Raw genomic sequence first — 19,713 nt, 5'->3', positions numbered from 1 at the left:
TTGTGTTTTGTGGTTTGGGCTCTTTTCCGGGTGGTGTTAATGTGAGGGTAGTCGGCGGATCGGCAGGCGTTTCTTCCGACGAGTTGCTGCCCAGCAGGCAGGGTACCACGGTACCTGTATGTATTCGAGTAATCAAATTCTTTTCCTTTACCTTCGAATTGCGAATCAAATGCACCTTCACCAGCCTCGCAATTTCAATATCTGTTTTGAGCTGGGTTGTTCAGAAAGCAAGAAGATCCGTCACGTGCTCACGCGCCGACCCGAGTCGCGTCCCGTTGTTTTCCGGCGTCGACTCCACGACACCCCACTCGCTGTCGCCAACCTCCATGGATGCCTTGCTCGGCGGCCTCAATGACGCACAAAAGAGTGCCGTCTCGAGCCCGGCGTCGGTTCTCCAGGTATTGGCGCCACCTGGGTCTGGCAAGACGAAAACCCTCACAGCACGTGTCGCCTACCTTACCTCCTGCTGCGGCATCAAGCCATGGAACATCATCGTATGCACCTTCACCATCAAGGCCGCCCGCGAGATGAAAGAGCGCATCCGTGCTCTCGTGGGCGATGGTGTCGAGGCGAAGCTCATTCTCGGCACCTTCCACTCGGTTGCTCGCCGCTTCCTCTGCTTCTACGGCCACCACATCGGCATCGACAAGAACTTTGGCATCGCCGACACCTCTGACACCACTGCAATTATCAAGCGCATCGTCAAGCGCCGTGGCTACGGTACCGAACCTTCTGTCGCCCGGTCACGCATATCCGGGCTCAAGGCCCGGAGTACCAGTTGCGATGCGTACGCCGCGACCCAGAAATCTGCAGAACAGCAAGAATTTGCAGCCATATACTCGGAATACGAGGACACGTTGAAAAGCTCTAATCTCTTGGACTACGATGACCTGCTGCTGCGTTGCGCCGACCTTTTGCGACATCGCCCGGAATGCGTGTCAAACATCCAGGCCGTGCTTATTGACGAGTTCCAGGACACGAACCATGTGCAGTACGAGCTCATGCGCCTTATGGCCCAGTATCAGAAGAGTATCACCGTGGTCGGCGACCCCGACCAGAGCATCTACGGCTTTCGATCCGCCGAGATCAAGAACCTCAAAACAATGCAGAAGGACTACCCGGAAACCGTCGTTTCTATCCTGCAGGAAAATTATCGTTCCGGTGGCGCCATCCTGCAATCTGCCCAGCAAGTCATCGAGCAAGATGAGAGCCGACCGGCAAAGGCGCTTTTTGCGACACATTGTATTGGTGAGGTTCCTGTACTGCGCCGCTTGCCTTCTGCAGCCGTCGAAGCGTCCTGGATCGTTACCGAGATCCAACGTTCTCAGGAATTGACTGGAAAACTTCTCAATCATTCCGACTACGCAATACTGCTCCGTTCCGCTGCCCTGTCTCGCCACATCGAAACCGCGCTCGGCAAGGCAGGTATTCCGTATCGCATGGTAGGAGGCTTACGTTTCTTCGACCGCATCGAGGTCAAGCTTCTCTTGGACTATCTTCGCGTCATCAACCGACCTGATCACAACGATGCCCTTGCTCGCATCATCAACACCCCTTCACGTAGAATTGGCGACGTAACTATCCGAGGGCTACTGGAGGAAGCAGAAGAGAGAAAAGTCTCCCTTTGGAGTGTCGTCCTTGGAGCAGCCCAGGGCAACAGAAGACCGAAGACGAAACTCACGACTCAAGCGGAGAAGGGAGTTGCAGAATTCGTGAACATCATCCTGACCTCACAGAAGAAAATGGCAGCTTCGGGCACGGCCAGATGCTCTCTCTTAGAACTCATCTCCCACGTCATGAAGAGGCTGTCCTTCCAGGAATACCTTCAAAAGTCTCATCCAGAAGATTTTGATGGAAGATGGGCCAACGTTCAAGAGCTGATCGCTCAAGCTACGGATTCTTCGGCAGCGGAAGAAGAAGAAGACGAAGATATGAGGCTAAACGGGGAGACTTTGCCGATAGTTGAAGGCGTTGAACAACGCGAGCTGTCAAGCGCCGAAGATGAGCTTGCTAGATTCCTGGCTAACGTTGCATTGTCCACTGAGGTCCAACAGGAGGAGGGTGCGACCACCGAGCAAGTCACCATATCCACCATTCATGCCGCCAAGGGTCTCGAGTGGCCCGTCGTTTTCATTCCGGCTGCGTACGAGGGTTCAATACCGCATTCGAGAGCCGAAGACCACGATGAGGAGAGGCGGCTGCTTTACGTGGGTATGACCAGAGCGCAATCACTCCTATACCTAAGCAGCCCCGTCAAGAACTCTCAGAAGGAGAGCACCAAACTCTCGCCATTTCTTTCCGACCCCAGCATGGACAACTTCTTCATCAAGCAAGGCCCAAAGTTCCGATACAGCCTCACGCAGGACCTCGCTCGCATTCTGCGTCGAGAATGCCCCCCTGAGCCAGAGTGCAGGAAAGGCCGTGACCTCGTCGAACGCGCCGAAGACGACTACTGGCCGCTGGATGGCGAAGATGTGGACCCCGAGACCAAGTCCTGGGACTTCTTCAACCGAACCACCGACGAGCCCAGCTCCAAGCGCCGACGCCCGAACGATTTCATTCCCGTATCCCTCGCCGGAAACAATATTTCTGTAACAATGGACCAAGCCACATCATTTTCAATATCGAACACCACGGTCCCCGCGTCCGCCGCCGCCGGATTTATGAGCGCCGGCGCACGGATGCGCGAGATGGAAGGATCCGCCGAAGAAGCAGAAGAAGCCAAAGCGCTGCAGCGCGCGGAGAAATTGCTCGCTCGCGAACACGCTACCGCCCAGGCCAGGGACAATGCGGCACGAGCGCGAGAGCAGCAGCAGCACGCCGGGACCACCACCATCAACAAGGGCGGTAAAGCGGCGAAGCTGCCGCCCGGCCAGGGAAGCATCACGAGCTTCTTCGGCAGACCGACGGTGGGCCGGAAGCCCGAAGCCTCTCCGGACGAGCAGGTGCGCGGCGCAATAAGCTTCGTTCGCGAAAAGAAGCTCAAGAGCGCTGCAGCCGCCGTTGTACCTGCAGCCACTCCCGCCGCGAGCCGTCAGCCTCCCCCGCGGAAAGCGCAGCCCACCTCGTCCCTGAAGCGCAGCCTTACGGCGCCACTACCGTCCGCCGCCCTACAGCAATCCGTCGTTTCCCCACCGCCGCCCCTCGAAGAGATCCAGAACGCGAGAGACCGCCACCGTGTCCCGTTGGCAACTGCAGCCCTGCAGCGCGGCAATTCTAATCCTGGACCTGCTCCGAGCGTTGTGGCAGGCGGAATGGGCCACAGACTGCGCACGGCGCCCGTGCCCGGACGGCCCGCGCGCAAGCAATACGAGGTCGACGACGGCGACCGGGATGTTGAGATGGAGCCGTACGAAGGGAAGGCGAGGCGGAAGCCGTATTCTTTCATGTCGAGCTCGCCGCCTGTGCCGGATGATGGTGATGACGAAGGGGAAGGAGGGGGGTCTGATGTGGTATTACGGAAGAATGATGGGCATGCTGACGGTGGGGATGGCGCTGCGGCGGGTGATGTCGTGCCAGCTACCACGATGCATAGTACGTCGATGGCGAGGTTGGCGGACGGACCGGTGAGGAAGAAGACGTTAGGGATGAGGAGGAGTGTGCAGGGGTGGGGTGCTGGGGGCGTGCATAAGCCTTTCTCGGCGCCGGCGAGGAGGAGGACTTGAGGGATGGATGGTGGTAGGGTCGTTGTTCTTGTATTTTTGTCCTCTGGGATGTGATGGGGTGTTTGGCGTTGGTAGATATATGCTTATTGGTAGGGGTTGCTTTGGTGTTGCAGGGGCGGCATGGAGGATGCTCGAAACCAGAATTGTGGTGTTTTTGCCTCACTTTCGTGCTCTCGCGTGTGTGAAGGCATGGAGGGTGTTGCCATTGGAGTCGGTTGCTTGACGTCACAAGACGGACCTGCCAAATGTATCGATTCTTACGATGCTCCACATGATAATTGACAGCACCTGCGACATTCGATGCCTCCTTTGACATACAAAAGCTCGTGCACATCACCAACATCATGCTCTCCTGTTGCGTACGTGTTATCATGAGATGGCTCGCTGTCTTTCACCGTGAAGGTATGATGCTGTGCTCAATCAATTCAGTATCACAGTGTTAAAAACAAGACGTATTAGCGATGAGTGGATGGTCTCCAAAAATCGCAGATCCGTGATATGAGCCGAGAAAGAAGACAAAAGAGTCGATTGTGTCGCTATTGAATAGACTCATACCTCATGTGAGGATGCTCCTACGAAAGGCAGAGGAGTCATCAGTGTGCTGTTGGTCGTGTTATATCAGGCCAGGCACGGGCCGACTCCGATGTCGGGAGGAGCGAGTCGGGCGCCCGAGCTTCCCCAGAAAATATTATTCGACCGCGCGACACCACCGAAGCGTTCCGCACCCCGCCCGCACACAATGGCAGCTACCAGAGCTCTGAGAATTGGTAGGCAGCCCGGCAGCATCAGCAATTGCCTCTCCCGGCTGACGTGCAACCAGGTCTGATTCCCGGCGACGGCATTGGCCGTGAGGTGAGCTCCCAGCGATCCCATCCCGCCGCGAACGAGCTCTGACCAAACCCACCCAGGTCATCCCCGCCGGCCGCCGCGTGCTTGAGGCCCTGCCCGCGTCGCTGGGCCTCAGGTTCTCCTTCGTCGACCTGAATGCCGGCTTCCAGACCTTCAAGGACACGGGCGCCGCCCTGCCCGACAAGACGGTCGAGACGCTGCAGAAGGAGTGCGAGGGTGCGCTGTTCGGTGCCGTCAGGTAAGCAAACACCCCGGCAGCAAACTGCGCGTGCAAGCCCCGAGGAGCGTACATAGCTGACACGATGACACGCAGCTCGCCGACCGTCAAGACCGCGGGCTACTCGTCGCCCATTGTCGCCCTGCGCAAGAGGCTGGCCCTGTACGCCAACGTGCGCCCGGTCAAGTCGGTCGCCAACGCACAGTCGCCCGTCGACCTCGTGATCGTGCGCGAGAACACGGAGGACCTGTATGTCAAGGAGGAGAAGACGTACGACTCGGCCGACGGCAAGGTCGCCGAGGCCATCAAGCGCATCTCGGAGAAGGCGTCGTTCAACATCTCGGAGATGGCCGGCGACATCGCCCTGCGCCGCCAGCGCGTGCGCGACTCGGGCATCGCCAGCATCCACAGCAAGCCGCTCGTCACCATCACCCACAAGTCCAACGTGCTGTCGCAGACGGACGGCCTCTTCCGCGAGACGGCCCGCCGCGCCCTGGCCCAGGCCAAGTACGCGGGCGCGGTCAACGTCGAGGAGCAGATCGTGGACAGCATGGTGTACAAGCTCTTCCGCCAGCCGCAGGACTACGACGTGATCGTCGCCCCCAACCTGTACGGTGACATCCTCTCGGACGGCGCGGCGGCGCTGGTCGGCAGCCTGGGTCTCGTCCCCTCTGCCAACGTCGGCAAGGGCTTCGTCATCGGTGAGCCGTGCCACGGCTCCGCGCCCGACATTGAGGGCCAGAACATCGCCAACCCCATCGCCACCATCCGCAGCACCGCGCTCATGCTCGAGTTCCTCGGCGCGGAGGAGGCTGCCGCCAAGATCTACAAGGCGGTCGATGCGAACCTCGAGGAGGGCAAGCTGTTGAGCCCCGACATGGGCGGCAAGGCCAAGACCGACCAGGTGGTTGAGGACATCATCAAGAGGTTCTAAAAGGGGAATTGCAAATAAGCCGGGCGCCTGGTTGCGGAGGATTTGGATGTAAGCGGAACCAAAAAGGCCAACCTCATGTGCAGAAACTGAAAGTGAAAACTAAAATATGGAATTTAAATGAATTCGATGTGAGCACCAAATCCTTCGATCAGAGGCAGCTGACGTGCAGGATCTCTGGCTGCAGCCACAGGAACAAGTGCATGTAACGATCTACGAACCGAACGAGTCACGGAGACCCGGAAGCAATTGTGCCTATTCATAGGACCAAGTATACGGGATTAGGTTAGACAAGAACCAATGTATTTGAGCTAAGGCTAAATGATCTACTAACACCCGTATTACGTACTAGGTAAGCAGGCTGTGTGGTAGCCTGGGCGAAGGTCGATGGAGGGAGGTTGTGATGGGAGTCTAGGTGATGGCTGCGCGACCGCCCGCAATTTAGCCGAATGGGTGTTTCTGCTGCCTTGACTGAGCCGTCGCAACACCAGCTTCTCACAGCCCATATCTCCGGCTGAGTCCGACAACTCTCTCCTCTCATCCAGGTCTCTCGTCTAGGAAACTCGATGCGCCCGGACCTCGTCTCCTTTGGTGCCCTTGCACGTTCTACGTCATTGCCAGCCCCAGCGATGGGAAAGTCTTCATCTCCACCGGCATGTTTTACACTGACGTCTCGATTGGCTATCAAAAACAATTTGTCTGCCATATACCACAACGAAGACCGATCCCGCGATCATGCGCAGCTGACCTGCAGGATCTCTGGCTGCAGGCACAGGAACGAGTGCAGGTAACGATCTACGGCACGCGCCGATCCTACAGTTGATCGCCTTGTTTCTCACAACCGCGCGCACATCAGCCGCGACGAGCGAAATGATCGACAGGTCCTACCCCAGAGTCGCAGCGCAGCAGCAAACGTCAGCCGAAAGCGGTGCGACGGGTGCCTCAGCACAGCACAGTCATCGAGGCTGAGCGCAAGACTACGGTGCAGCGGCGACATCAATATAGAGGAGAGGCCGGCTAAGTCGCACCGCGCTAGCGTGACGCCACGTTATCTGCTCTGGCGGGCACAAGGCGCCCTGCAGCTCGTTACTCCCAGGATCGCAAGCCGGATAATGGGGGACTCTCTCGACGCGAGGTGGTGTGCTCTTGCACGGCAGCGGTCGGGTGCTTTTCCACATGGATGAAGCGTGGCCGGCAATGCGGGGAATGGGAGATGGGCCAGTCAGGCGGACGGGGTGTGGCATTATAGGTCGACTTAAGGGCAGCAGGACTGCCTGTACGGGCGTAGCGCCATGTCCGCCCTAGCCGTCCCGCGTGTCGGCCCAGCGCCGCCTCCTTTTGACGTTCTGTTTACTAACTTTTTTTTAGCCCTGGTGGATGCGACGGTAAGGTGACACCGAGCTGTGGCCGTGAACACGAGCTCTCCACCACTGCGCTGTTCTAAGCAAAACGGCGCGCCGAAGTAGCGCGGCCGGCAATACGAGCCTCGCCCTGGCTCCTGCACCACCACCTCACAGCGATGACATCCGTGCAGCCCGTCTCGCCCGATCCTGTACGAGCGACCTAGCCTTCTCTACGCTCTCAACACTGGGGCCTCATGTGATTTCCGTACCGACTGCTCCGTATTCTGCACCTTGCTCCCCTTTCTCCGCACGCTGAGTTGCCAAATTTAGCAGTCGCCGCCGCACCCGAGCTTCCTGGACGACCGGTCTGCCCCAGTGCTCGTTGCCACTTCCAATTCCGTGACGTCGTCGTGCCTGCACCTCTCTCCCGGTGTATACGACCTGCCAGCGCAGAGCTGCTCTCCGTCTGTAGCCCGCCATTGAATATATAAGCACCGCTGCCGCCGCTCCAATTCCTCTTCTCCATCACCATCACAACTCATCATCTCATCCAAAGCATCATCAGCTTCACCCAACCACTTCCAACCCAACCAACCACCACCATCAACATGCAGTTCACCACCGCCCTCCTCGGCCTCCTCGCCGCCTCCACCACGGCCTTCGCCGCGCCCGCCGACCTCGAGGCCAAGCTCATGACGGCCGTCGCGTCCAAGTGGACCGTCACCGACTTCACGCGCAGCTGCAACGGCGGCGACACGTCGTGCCACGTCTCGTTCGGCGTGAACCGCAACGACGGGTCGGCGGTCCAGAAGTGCTCGTACGACGTGACGGGCGCGCCGGCGTCCAAGGCGAGCTACAACAGCGTCGCGTGCGGCGCCTACACCATCTCGTCGGGCTGGAGCGGCCAGTTCGGCGCCGACGCCGGCTTCTCCACGCTCGCCGTCACGGACGCCAAGCAGATCATCTACCCCGCCTACACCGACAAGCAGCTCGTCAACGGCCAGGTCGTCAAGCCCGACCAGAGCTACGCCCCTCAGGCTCTGCCTTAGATTATCTTCTTCCATCGTGAGCGATGATGGAGTAATCGACACGCGCTCGTGACGCGAGGGATTGGACGTTTGCACTTCTTTGATTGGTGTTTTCTTTTCTCTCCGACTCTCTCTTGTTTTGGGGATTGGAGGAATTGATTGGAAAGGGGTGGACGTACGCGGTCTTCGAGTATTGCGAGAGCGGCTTTCTTCTTGCTGTTTGTTCTTGATGACGAAGGGATCATGGGTGTGTGTGATGGATGGGGAAAAAGAGGGGGTTTCACGGCAGTCTTTAATGCGTAATTCCTAATCGAAAGTTTTCGCAATCAGTTATAAACTGGCCTCTTTGTGATGCGGTGACATGTCTTTCTTCAACAGTGTTTCGTCCCCTGCCATTGATGAGTCTTTGGAATAAGAAAGAATACCTCGTACTTTCTTGAGTCGAGAAGACCACGTCGGCAGAACCTCACGCAAACAGAAACTGGCAATGCAGAATCTTCCATTACTCTGGACCTCTGCATCATCTACTGATCCCGGGCCGCACCAATCAGTACTAATGATGAACCGCACGCATTTCGCAAATCCCGAACTCGTGAGTCGATGGTGGGATCGGACCGGACCATACCAGTCGTGTTGTACGTGGGTTTGTTTACGGAGCAGGAGACCAGTATGTCTAACAGAATCTGCCGACTGGCTGTCAAAAGATATTCAAGCTGTGCTTCTGCCATGAACAATCGGAAGCAAGCAATATATACGCAGGATTTCAAAGCTGTCGGAGGCGCTCACGAGACCTCTTGCGCCTGCGCCTGCGCTCTGCCCGTCAGGTGCTGATGCGTACAGCGTGCACGCAAAATGGATATAAATCGGGCTCCCGTTGGTGCAGTGACATGTCCACAATGACGTCTTCTGGAGGCTCCCTCAAGACTTACAGGACATTCATTGACTCTCAATACTGGGAGGGAAGGAGTGCCCGTCGGCGATCGCTTTCGAGCGCAAAGGGAAATATCCGCGAGGACTGACGTCAAGTGGACGGCTGGAGAGGATCTGCATTACATCATAACGCGGAGCCCCACCACTTTTAATCAATCTTCATCTCCACCAGCCCGTGTTAATGATGGGCCGGACATGTGTCCAAAGTCGCGGATGCGCGAGTCAATCGTGGGGAGTTCTTTGCCCCAAGTAGTTAAGGTTGTTGCCCGAGCGAAGAAGCCGGAGACCAGTTCGCAATTTGTGTAGGCTTTAATCTTCCGTAATGGCCATCGATCATCAGAAGACGCTCGATCTGTGCCCTCGCTTTGAAACGTCGCAAGCAAGCGATATATGTATGCAATATCTCTACAGAATTTGAAGGTGCTCGTGACGTCGCCCGCGCGCATGCCCGGTCCGCCACGTGTTGGTAGCCTGCACGTGGGTCGAATCATGTGTCGGCAAGGCAAGGAGGTCAGAGCACTTGCGCGGATTGATGAATGCGCGATGATGGCGGCCTGTGACACGTGGAGATAGCTCAGGTGAATACGTGGGGGAAGGAAGCGGGAATGTGCGGTATAAAATGCTGGCTTCTGGTGGAGCTTTGGTTCTGCGGAATGTGGCGGTGGTGCTCCCTCAGTACTGACAAAGGATATTTCATCGAAACTGTTCTTTCGAATTCAATCACGACCATTCGACTTGTTTGGATTCTCTTGAGTCTGTTTGTTTTACCCTTTCTCCCTCTTAACAAGTGGTCACTGTCACCGATGAGCCCTACCACACATATAGGATGAGGAGCATCATCACCTTATCTCGCTCCCCTCCCATTCTTCACCATTACAGATCGATGCTGTTCTCCGGCAACGGAAAAAGGCGCTGGCGTGCAATGGATGCCCTTGATGTCCCACTAATCTGCCCTCAGTTCTATAATGAATCCAGAATGCCCCTGTGTTCAGGTCCCAGCAACAGCGTGACATGGGCGTCTCAACCCTTTGCGAGTTCATCGTCTGAGGAAACATCTTGCAGTTGCTGACAGAAGCCTTTCGTGAATGGTGGTTCTGGGAATAGTGTGCCGGCTCTTTTGTATAACCATCACGAAAATTTCAAACGCGTGTCCATAGCAGTGGCTGTAAGTGAACGCGTGGACTTTACACGGGCAAGACATTGACCTCCCTTTCCTGTAGAAATCGGCACCAAACCTAGCTGCATTCAACATATGCTCGGCGGAGCGGTTTCCGAAAAATCTTTTTTGCAACATATCACCATATTTTGTGCCAAGATGTAACTATCACCGAAGGGTAATAGTCGCTTTGGAGTTACATTGTGGTTATGCAGTGTACCAGAAAGATAATGCTTCTCATCACCTTCTATTGACGGTGCAGCGCATCAGGCGATACTCTGCCCAAGACGCTCGACCGGCCGGAAGACTGTCGTGGAATTGCTTGCGCTGGAAAACCGCCAACAGTACCATTTCTTTTCCACTAATTGATTTAGCCAACAAGGCCTAACGGTTTCTTCTCCAACTAGTCTAACACTCATTCGAAGCGCGCCGTATTTGTAGCCTTAAGAAGAAACGGTGACACCATGTCCACGAGAGAGGGTCGCGGGTGTAACATTTCACGTGGGAACGGAGGAACGTGAAGTCAGAACACGACGGGCACGATCACAAGGGCTTCCCTGTGCCCTCCAACTTATACGTTGCCTATATCTATTCAGGTCTTGCTCGCCTCACTCGTTCATGCAATGAGTTTCCGTGTGGAAGACACTGTAACCGTAAGGGAAAAGGAACCATGCTTTAACAGTGGTCTTCTCATAGTTTCAACTTTTCGTAAAGTAGGGTGCCAACGACCGTTACATATTTCCGTATTTGCCAGGAATGTTGGTAAATGTAACAGGTTTCACGGTTTTACCCGCAAGAATGATAGTAGATCCGTAGTTCTTATGTACGTTTCCAGAGCCTGTGCTCTTTTTGCGGTAAAACCACCAATACACAACGAGATTGCTTCCAATTCAGTATGACGAAAGGCAGAGCATGAAGAAGTGTTCCCTCAGGGACTCTTCTTCGTCCTGCTGCTCCTGCGCAAGCCCTCCTTCACCACCACCACCTCCTCCACAGGCTCCTCCACAGGCTTCTTCGCCCTCTTCCTTGCCTTCTTCTTTACAAGCAGCTCCTGCTCGCTCTCATCCTGTTCATCCTGCTCTTCTTCAACAACGCGCTTGCGCTTCTTTCGTGTCTGCTCCTGCTCCTCCTTACGAGCAGCAATACGTTCCTCGGCATCGCGCTTGAGCTGTTCATCTTGAGCCCTTTTGACAGCCTTCTGCTGCTTCTTCGCCTTGCTGGCCTGCGAATCCTGCGACTGGTGTTCCCGGGTAGCGTTGTTATAGTCGTCGTTTTGCATCATGTGAAGGCGTGCATATCGGGATGGTGGTGCGGGACCCAGACGCGCTTCCACCCAAGCCTTCTCGTGCGCACGTATTGTACGCTCGCTAGGCATCTTCGGAGTTGTGTAAAGATGTTGCAATATAAGGGATGTTACGCGCACTGCAATCAAGTGCAGCGGCTGTGCTTTTTGCTTTGCAACAGTTGAACACGTATGACACAGTTGTGTTAGTGTTTCACTCAACAGGGTCCCATGTACCGGGGTTGGGTGGACCCTCATCATGTTAAGAGATAGCTATATTGGAAAGCGCGATGGGCTTGGACGGGCTGACGCGGGATGATGTATTTCTAATGAATGGGCCAATGGAAGGCGTGGAATTCATAAGCGAGGGTTTAGCGTGACGTAGGATTGGATCAGATGGCTACTTCCCCGCAATCCGAAAACGAGACAACTACCATGACCTCGATATCATCCGGCTCACGAAGAGTTCATGTCACGACCGCCTGCGTGTGGTGCCGAGAGAGCAAAGTCAAGGTGAGATACGACGCAGTCAGGCAACGCGAGGTATTGATCCGGCTGGCAGTGCGATGGCGCCTCTCCGTCTTGCTCCAACTGCAAATCAAAAGGAAGAGGGTGCAGCTACCAAGCTGCTGATGATAAACGGAAGCTCACCCTGAGGCTTGCAATCGAACTACTCTCCGCTCACATCGACCAACTTTGTCGTTTCATTTCCGACCACTCGCTTGAGGCCCCTTCCATGGGCGCCGACGAACATGCCACCCTCTTGCGAGTCTTGGCTCACCAGCGACTTCCCTTCACTATCCTGAGCAACCTCGCTCCGAACGATGGCTCTCCGGCGCACCTTCCCCGCCGGTCTGACGCTGCGAGCGATCGTCTGCCGGTAGTTGACCCATCACCCGTCTCACCACCGCAGTGGAGCCAAATCAATCCCACGACTGATGTGACTGCGACTGGAGTTCCGACCGGACCACAATCTGAAGATTGCTTTGTCTCTGAGGCCGTTTGGAATTGGGACCACCGCGAGGATCAGCCTTTTCCGTTCCCGGAAGAAGAAGCGGCCATATCCGAACCGGCACAAACGCATCATTCCCAGGAATCACAGTACGTCGAGGGCCACAACGACGATGCCGACAGTACAGAGGCTCTCGTCGACCAGCTTTCCGAGAGAATCGGGTCTTTGCAAATCGGACCTGGCGGGCGCATCCACTACTACGGCCCAACCTCAAACTTCAACCTCGCCAAAATGCCCATCCCTAACACCTTCACTTTGCATCGCACCGTCCGGAACGATGGTCAGGACTACCTGAACCGTCTTGGGTTGGCGAAAGAAGTGCCCCAAGCTTTGGAGGATCACCTGGTTAGCCTCTACTTTGCTTGGCAAGACCCGGCGCTTCATGTCGTGACCAGGGACATGTTTGAAGCTGCCAAGGCCAGTTGGAAGCAGCTGAACGATACGCCGTACTACTCTGAGGCCTTGCAAAATGCAATGTGAGTGCTCGATTGCCAGCTGTTACCGATGCTGACACGACAAAGATGCGCCTTGGGTGCTGCGTTCGACACTCGTCATCACCCAACTTTCGTTACCTTCCCCCGATCTCTCGCCGACTTCTTTGCAGACAGAGCAAAGGCATTGCTTGAGATTGAGTTGGACTCCCCTTGCGTTGCCACCGTCCAGGCCATGGCTGTACTCAGCAGCCATGAAGTCGGCTGCAAGAGAGACTCACGCGGCTGGCTTTACAGCGGTAAGCCAGACATGCCATCCATCTCCTTCGTTGTTTCTAATGCGCTGCAGGAATGGCCATGCGGTTGGCTTTCGATTTGGGGTTGCATGTTGACATGACTCCTTACGTCGCAAACGGATCTTTAAGCCAAGCTGAAGCGGATTTGCGAAAGGATGCCTTCTGGGGAACTTATGTCGTCGATCAGTAAGTTTCCAACGCCGAGGTGCCCCACACGTATTTTGACCGATGACACCCAGTACATGGGGTTTTCATCTAGGCAGACCATTCCGCATCAATATGGAGGGCGCCACCGTCTCTAAACCGAGCGCTGGGGCATACGCTGGTAAACAGTGGACGCCATATACTTCCCCCGGATCAAAAAACTCGCATGTTGTCTTGCCTGATCACGTCAAAGAGCTACACCGGCAACGTGTTACATTGGCGGAAATCATGGCGCCTGTCGGCTACCTCCTGTAAGTTGACATGGACACTTCACCATGACTTTCTGACAAGAATTCCTATAGCTACGGAAACCTAAAGATGACGATAAAGACACTCCAAGAGATAAACGCAGACACGGTAGCGCGACTTTTGCAATGGAAGGACAACCTCCCACCCGACCTGCGCGTCGACGTCGATGACATTCAGACTCACCATCTCCCCCACATCCTCCTCCTACAGTGCGCCACCCACCCCCGTCACACCCTCTCAGTGCTGATCAAGCCCACAATAGCATGCAGTACCACCAAAATATCATCCACGCGCACCGGCCCTACATGTCCCGCACCTACGTCCAACCCTTTCCCCCGCAGGGCCCCGGCTCCGACCACGCGCGCATGATGTGCATGGACTCGGCGCTCTCGATCGCAAAACTGATTCGACTGTACGAGAGGCGCTACGCGCTCCGCCGGATCAGCGTGCAAGCCGTTGGTATCGTCTGCTCGGCCGCGTTGCTGCTGATCTTCGCGAACATCACACGGTACTACCGGGACGGCGCGACGGGACAGCATCTCAGCGCCTGTTTCCGCGCACTGGAGGAGTTTGGGGCGTCGTGGGAGAGCGCGGGGAGGGCGAGGGATTTTCTGCTGCTGCTGCAGCGGCAGTGGGAGCTGCGCGGCCGTTCGGCCGCACGGCGGCCAAGGGCGGCGTCGTCGTCTGGGGAAAGTGCGTTGGGGAAGCGGAGACGGACGGCGGATTTGGACGGGCCCGAGATGGAGGAGCAACTGCGCCAGATGCTGGCGTCCGACTCGCGACCTGTCGGCACGACGCACGGCGTTAGTGGCAACCCGCTCGACGTCGAGATGGGCTTGGGCTTGGACTGGTTCGTTGCCGAGCTTCCGTTTGACATGGGTCAAGACTCTGTTGATTTGATCTAGGTATGTATAGATTGCAGGAAGAGTAATCCATCACTGCTTCTCCCCAGCCTGCACGACCTCCATATGCTCCGTCGCCCGCATCTTCTCCTCGACCACCTCGGGCGTCTCCATGCGCGCCAGCCTGGTCGCCTGCTTCCAGCTCGTGTCCTTGCCGCCCTCGTACTTGATCTCGAACAGCCGATCGACCTGCTCCAGCGACAGGTTGGCCGTCTCGACATACCAGCGCCAGATGATTGGCACAAAGCAAAAGTTCAAGACGGCATAGACGAGATAGTACTTCCAGCCGATGCTGTCGATGGCCGTCGGCGTGATGACGACGACGACGTAGACGAAAGTCCAGTTGACGGCCGTCGCGATGGAAGTCCCGATGTTGCGCATGCGCTGCGAGTTGATCTCGGCCGGAAACATGTACGGGATGGACAGCAGCGACAGGCCGTAGAAGACGTAGTACATGAAGATGAAGACGACGGCGAAGATGGACATGGCCTTGTTGTCGCTGTCGGGCCCGCCGTACCGCAAGCCCACGGCCACCAGCGCGAAGCACACGCCGCTGGCGGCCACGCCCCACAGCATCAGCCGGCGCCGGCCGACGCGGTCGATGAGCAGGGCGGCCACGGCGCCCCAGAACATGAGGGACATGGAATCCGCCGCCGACAGCACCAGCGCCATGCGGTCCGTCATGCCGAACGACCGCACCAGCACCACCGGCAGGTAGTAGGCGATGACGTTGACGCCGCCCATCTGCTGGAAGAAGGGCGTGCCCGCGCCCAGCAGGATGCGCCGGAACGTCATCTGCGGCCCGTTGCTGAAGACTTCTTTCGTCGTGACGGCCCGCTGCGCGCCCGCCTCGTGGTTGACGGCGGCGACGAGGTGGTGGACCTCGTCGACGACGGACGGGTCGGATTCGGGCTTGGATGCGAGCCGCGCGAGGATGCGCTGCGCCTCGGGCACGCGGTCGCGCATCACCAGCCACCGCGGCGACTCGGGCGCGACGGTGACCATGGCCATGGTGACGAGGGCGAAGAAGCACTGGAAGGCGAGCGGGAAGCGCCAGCTCAGCGGGCTGTCGGGCATGTAGGTGAAGCCAAAGTTCATCCACTGTTGAGTCATACACTGCATCAGCTCATGTCTCTCTCTCTCTCTCTCTCCCTTTTCGGGCCCAGAACTCACATTTGTAATGACGATGCCGAAGATGTTCGTGACGAGCTGGAGCACGATCAGCTTGCCGCGATGCTGCGCCTTGGCCGTCTCGGACTGCCAGATGGGGATGGCGATGGTGTTCATGCCGTTGCCGACGCCGGCGACGATGCGGCCGACGATCATCTGCGCGAGCGAGTAGGATGCCGTCTGCAAGACCGCGCCCACGATGAGGATGATGCAGCCGATGAGGATGCAGCGGCGGCGGCCCAGCTTGTCGCCCCACAGCATCGACACCACCGTGCCCGCGATGCAGCCGATGTCGTACGTCGCCACGATCTGGCCCTGGATCGTCGAGCTGGGGTTGTTGAAGGTGGAGAGGAAGAGCTTGTTGCTGAGCAGCCCGCCGAAGACGCCTTGGTCGTAGCCGAAGAGCAGGAAGCCAGAGCCGCACGCCGCCGTGATGCTGTACCGCAACGCGTCGCCCTGCATCTTGTCGAACAACATTGTGGAGGTTGGGTTGGGGATGGGCACCGACCGGGGGACTTGGTCGAGATCGGATGTTTGGCAGCTCGGATGGGGGGCAATGCGGTGAAGCTATATCCTGTTATTGTTGCCATCTGCTGAACCAAGGCAGAGCCACTTCCCCACGGTCCGTGCTCTCTGGGGACGTAACAATGCGGGGAATGGGGGATTATCTGGGGTGGCGTGCCATGGTTACCCCTAGCACTTCGGGCTCTGTGGGGTGTTAGCGTTCGCGGTATTAATCCCGAGTCTTTGATTTGGGGCGGCAAATGGGTTTGACTCGAGGAACGGAGTGTTTCCTATTGGCTACCGGAATGACTGATCAGCACTAACGGAAGTCCACCTGATTGGCCCATTGATTCAGTCGTTTGGATGGGTCTCCATTCCAGGTCTTTTGCATCGCCTGGTCACTGATAAATAATATCGCCAGGAACTGACCGTAGGTAGTTCCTCTCTTCCTCCCAGCCGTTCTTGCACGGAATCAAAGCAGTCAACGAGAAATCTACGCATCACCGAAATGGCACAGAGCAGAGTAAGTCTGGCCCCGACATCTCGGAATCTCACTGACCCGAGCAGAGGACATACAACCGAGTATTCAATCATGTTGGGGTATCCGTCTCGGATGCTCAAGCAACAGTTGATTGGTATGCAAAGGTCCTCGGCTTCAAGCTGTTGGGCGAGGTAGTCCACATCAAGCGCTCCGAGAAGCCGAACGACGGAATCTTCAAAATCTACCCCGAAAACCTACAAGAAGTGAAGCTCGCGAAGATGGTCACCGGGAACGGCGTCGGGTTCGAGATATTCGAGTTCGTCGATCCGAAGTTCAAGGAGGCGAAGGTGTTCGACTATTCGCAGAGGGGCTTCTTCCACGTGTGTATCACGGACCCCGACCCGGAAGCGCTCGCCGTCAAATTCGAAGCCGAGGGGGGGAAGCGGGTGGGAAGGACGATAGACCCTTCTGGGAAGGGCGAGATCACCTGTCTTTACCTGGCCGATCCTTGGGGGAACATTGTCGAGGTCCTGGACGTTGGTTTCGAGTTCATGGGGTTAAGGTCCGCCTTGTAGCAGACACATCGCAAACTATCTAAGAGCTCCAATTTATGTGATCAAGCAACGCGAATATCAACGTAGTTGAGCTTTATTCTCTCAGCAAGCAATCCTATCGACATGTAGTCCAATCCTTTATTCACAGATGCCATAAAACAAACACCCGGAGCCACGATCCTACTGGAAATGTGACTTGCCATCCTTTGTCATACCAGTTTAAGACCTCTCCTCAAATAGCTGAGTATGCTCTACTCAGTTATTTTTCCTCAAAGCACGGAGCTGTTTCCGCTGGCCTTCGCCTTGCCTCTGGCGCTGCTGCTCACATATGTTTGCAGTACACCAACCAAGAAACTGCCCAGAAGACGCGTCCCAGACACGGACTAAGAGCAACATTTGCCCCCAATGACGACTTTGACACGCCAACGGGCGACAGCCTCGTGTGGGGTGGATATTTCCCCACACCCGGAAATCCACCCCCGAGAACCTCACACTTGGTGCGTGCACGGCTTGCCGTCACAGACCACATGACTGGGTTTGCGCCCAGCATGTCCTATCCGACAACTCCAGCCGTTCCAGGCAGCCGAACATGCTAGACCGAAAGGCATCCTCAGAGCGGAGCGGGGTTCGGTGCAAAGACCTACTCGGTCGGAACGCCCCCTCCGATTCACTCGAAATCCGACATGTTGGCCAACCGCGCGGTGGCACATGCAACCGACTTTCTTTAAAGCACATGGATGATTCTCCCCATCAATGTGAAGACCGGTGTCTGCTCTCGTCTGTCTGTCCCTTGCCCGCCCCCGTCGCTGCGAACATGACGGGCCAGAAACTTCGAATCGGTATTGCCGGCCTTGGTCGGATGGGTATGTGAGCTTCTTGTCCCACAACCGTAACCCGACTACTGTCTAACAAGGAAGCAGGCAAGCGGCATGCTCTCAACTTCCATACCCTCACTCCTCGGGCGGCGGTGGTGGCGGTGAGCAGTCCCGACGAGGCCGAACGCAAATGGGCGGCGGACGAGCTCGACGGCGTCCGCGTCTACCGAGACTACGACGAGATGCTCGAGAAGGAGGATTTACAGGCCGTCGTCATCGCCAGTGCTACTGCCGTTCATGCAACACAAGCCCGGAGCGCGATTGAGAAAGGCTACCACGTCCTGTGTGAAAAGCCACTGAGCATCGAAGTGTCTGTTGTAAGTGCCCAGCCTTTGATACTGCATGCGTTATTGCTGATGTTCATCCGTCTTGCAGGCCCAATCCGTCGTCGACGCTTACAATCGATCTCTCCGAAACCACCCCAACCAAAAGGTCATGTGCGGTTTCTCGCGGCGATTCGACGCCTCGTACCGGGACGCGTACGAGAAGATGGCACGGGGTGACTACGGCCGCCCCGTTGTTTTCCGGTCCCAGACTGCAGACCTGCACGACTCGTCGGGCTTCTTCGTCAACTACGCCAAGACCAGCGGCGGCATCTTCGTCGACTGTTCCATCCACGACATCGACCTCATGCTCTGGTTCTTCGGGGACAACTGCAAGATCAAAAGCTTGCAAGCGGTTGGGGTTGCTGCCGTGCATCCGGGCCTCGAAGCGATCAACGATCGCGACAATGCGATAGCTACCGTCGAGTTGCATGGCGGTAGGATCGCGACGCTGTATTGCTCGAGGATGATGGCGGCGGGACAGGAAGATACCACCGAGGTCATTTGCCAAAAGGGCTCTGTGAGGGTCAATATGCAGGGCCGGAAAAGCCATGTCGAAGTCCACGACTCGCTGGGAGCCAGACGCGAGCTCCCCCGGCATTCCTTTGATCGCTTTAGCGACGCGTTCGTTACGGAGGCCAGAGAGTTTACTGCATGCTGCCTGGATAACACACCTTTGCCTGTGAGCCTCGAAAGCTCGGTCAGGGCCGTGGCTATTGGCCAAGCACTTCAGCACAGTTTAGTGAGTGGTGAGAAGCTAAGGTTCGATGAGAGAAATGCCAAACTATAGAAAGAGAGCAGCATACGTAGGCTACAAATGGTCCCCACCATCACGTATAAGCTTCCGTTCGCTAATTGAAGTGTGGCTTGCATATTTACCTCATCACCATGCATGAGTGATGAAGCGCTTCAGGATCAAACAACAATGGTAACAACCCGTGATTGTACACCCAGCACGTCGATGGTGTCTGTGAAAAAAGGGATTCCCGGCAACCAGTGAGTTTCTTAGGAGTAAACGTCACTTTAGCCCACGCGGTCCTTGGGAAGTACCACTGATGGAGAAACGTGAGTAGCAAGTCGAACGTCCTGGCGACCACCGATGAACGGCGAAAAGTGGTGGGACGTTTGTTGTACACGTGGCGGGATCTATTCAGGTACTCGGTCCGGGAAGTTCCTCCGGCAGACCTGATCATTCACCACATACCCACCTACGCGGATTCAAAGCCGAAGGCAGCGTCTATGCCCTTGTATACTTCGCAAAAGAGCCAGCACTTGGCCCGGTGTCTCGGGTACCAGAACCGCTGTGCTCAG

The 19,713-nt window shown here is 56.5% G+C and overlaps 8 protein-coding genes across 8 annotated transcripts; 6 read left to right on the top strand and 2 right to left on the bottom strand.

Annotated features, from left to right (window-relative positions):
• Positions 1-326: 326 nt before the first annotated feature.
• srs2_1 (ATP-dependent DNA helicase srs2) lies at positions 327-5,665 on the top strand (the record flags this gene model as incomplete). Its single annotated transcript, XM_066780986.1, has 4 exons — positions 327-3,417; positions 4,486-4,517; positions 4,574-4,752; positions 4,828-5,665. The coding sequence occupies 4 exons, from the start codon at positions 327-329 to the stop codon at positions 5,663-5,665; spliced, it is 4,140 nt and encodes a 1,379-aa protein (XP_066628932.1).
• Positions 5,666-7,613: 1,948 nt separating this feature from the next.
• On the top strand, positions 7,614-8,054 carry SLS55_009587 (uncharacterized protein; the record flags this gene model as incomplete). Its single annotated transcript, XM_066780985.1, has 1 exon — positions 7,614-8,054. The coding sequence occupies one exon, from the start codon at positions 7,614-7,616 to the stop codon at positions 8,052-8,054; it is 441 nt and encodes a 146-aa protein (XP_066628931.1).
• Positions 8,055-11,047: 2,993 nt separating this feature from the next.
• Positions 11,048-11,659, bottom strand: SLS55_009586 (uncharacterized protein; the record flags this gene model as incomplete). The annotated part of the gene is made up of 2 exons (XM_066780984.1): positions 11,048-11,350; positions 11,654-11,659. 2 exons carry the CDS (start codon positions 11,657-11,659, stop codon positions 11,048-11,050), a joined length of 309 nt encoding a protein of 102 aa, XP_066628930.1.
• Positions 11,660-12,644: 985 nt separating this feature from the next.
• SLS55_009585 (uncharacterized protein) lies at positions 12,645-13,330 on the top strand (the record flags this gene model as incomplete). Its single annotated transcript, XM_066780983.1, has 3 exons — positions 12,645-12,889; positions 12,935-13,143; positions 13,194-13,330. 3 exons carry the CDS (start codon positions 12,645-12,647, stop codon positions 13,328-13,330), a joined length of 591 nt encoding a protein of 196 aa, XP_066628929.1.
• A 242-nt stretch (positions 13,331-13,572) lies between these two features.
• On the top strand, positions 13,573-14,498 carry SLS55_009584 (uncharacterized protein; the record flags this gene model as incomplete). The annotated part of the gene is made up of 2 exons (XM_066780982.1): positions 13,573-13,581; positions 13,935-14,498. 2 exons carry the CDS (start codon positions 13,573-13,575, stop codon positions 14,496-14,498), a joined length of 573 nt encoding a protein of 190 aa, XP_066628928.1.
• A 30-nt stretch (positions 14,499-14,528) lies between these two features.
• Positions 14,529-16,142, bottom strand: SLS55_009583 (uncharacterized protein; the record flags this gene model as incomplete). Its single annotated transcript, XM_066780981.1, has 2 exons — positions 14,529-15,596; positions 15,669-16,142. The coding sequence occupies 2 exons, from the start codon at positions 16,140-16,142 to the stop codon at positions 14,529-14,531; spliced, it is 1,542 nt and encodes a 513-aa protein (XP_066628927.1).
• A 535-nt stretch (positions 16,143-16,677) lies between these two features.
• On the top strand, positions 16,678-17,225 carry SLS55_009582 (uncharacterized protein; the record flags this gene model as incomplete). The annotated part of the gene is made up of 2 exons (XM_066780980.1): positions 16,678-16,692; positions 16,815-17,225. The coding sequence occupies 2 exons, from the start codon at positions 16,678-16,680 to the stop codon at positions 17,223-17,225; spliced, it is 426 nt and encodes a 141-aa protein (XP_066628926.1).
• Positions 17,226-18,018: 793 nt separating this feature from the next.
• Positions 18,019-19,192, top strand: SLS55_009581 (uncharacterized protein; the record flags this gene model as incomplete). Its single annotated transcript, XM_066780979.1, has 3 exons — positions 18,019-18,067; positions 18,125-18,396; positions 18,455-19,192. The coding sequence occupies 3 exons, from the start codon at positions 18,019-18,021 to the stop codon at positions 19,190-19,192; spliced, it is 1,059 nt and encodes a 352-aa protein (XP_066628925.1).
• Between the last annotated feature and the right edge of the window lie 521 nt (positions 19,193-19,713).

Source organism: Diplodia seriata (assembly GCF_021436955.1).
Source record: "Diplodia seriata strain FDS-637 chromosome Unknown scaffold_10, whole genome shotgun sequence".
Lineage (NCBI taxonomy): Eukaryota > Fungi > Ascomycota > Dothideomycetes > Botryosphaeriales > Botryosphaeriaceae > Diplodia > Diplodia seriata.
Note: the sequence above shows the minus strand (reverse complement) of the source record. Positions and strands in the feature narration are given on the sequence as shown.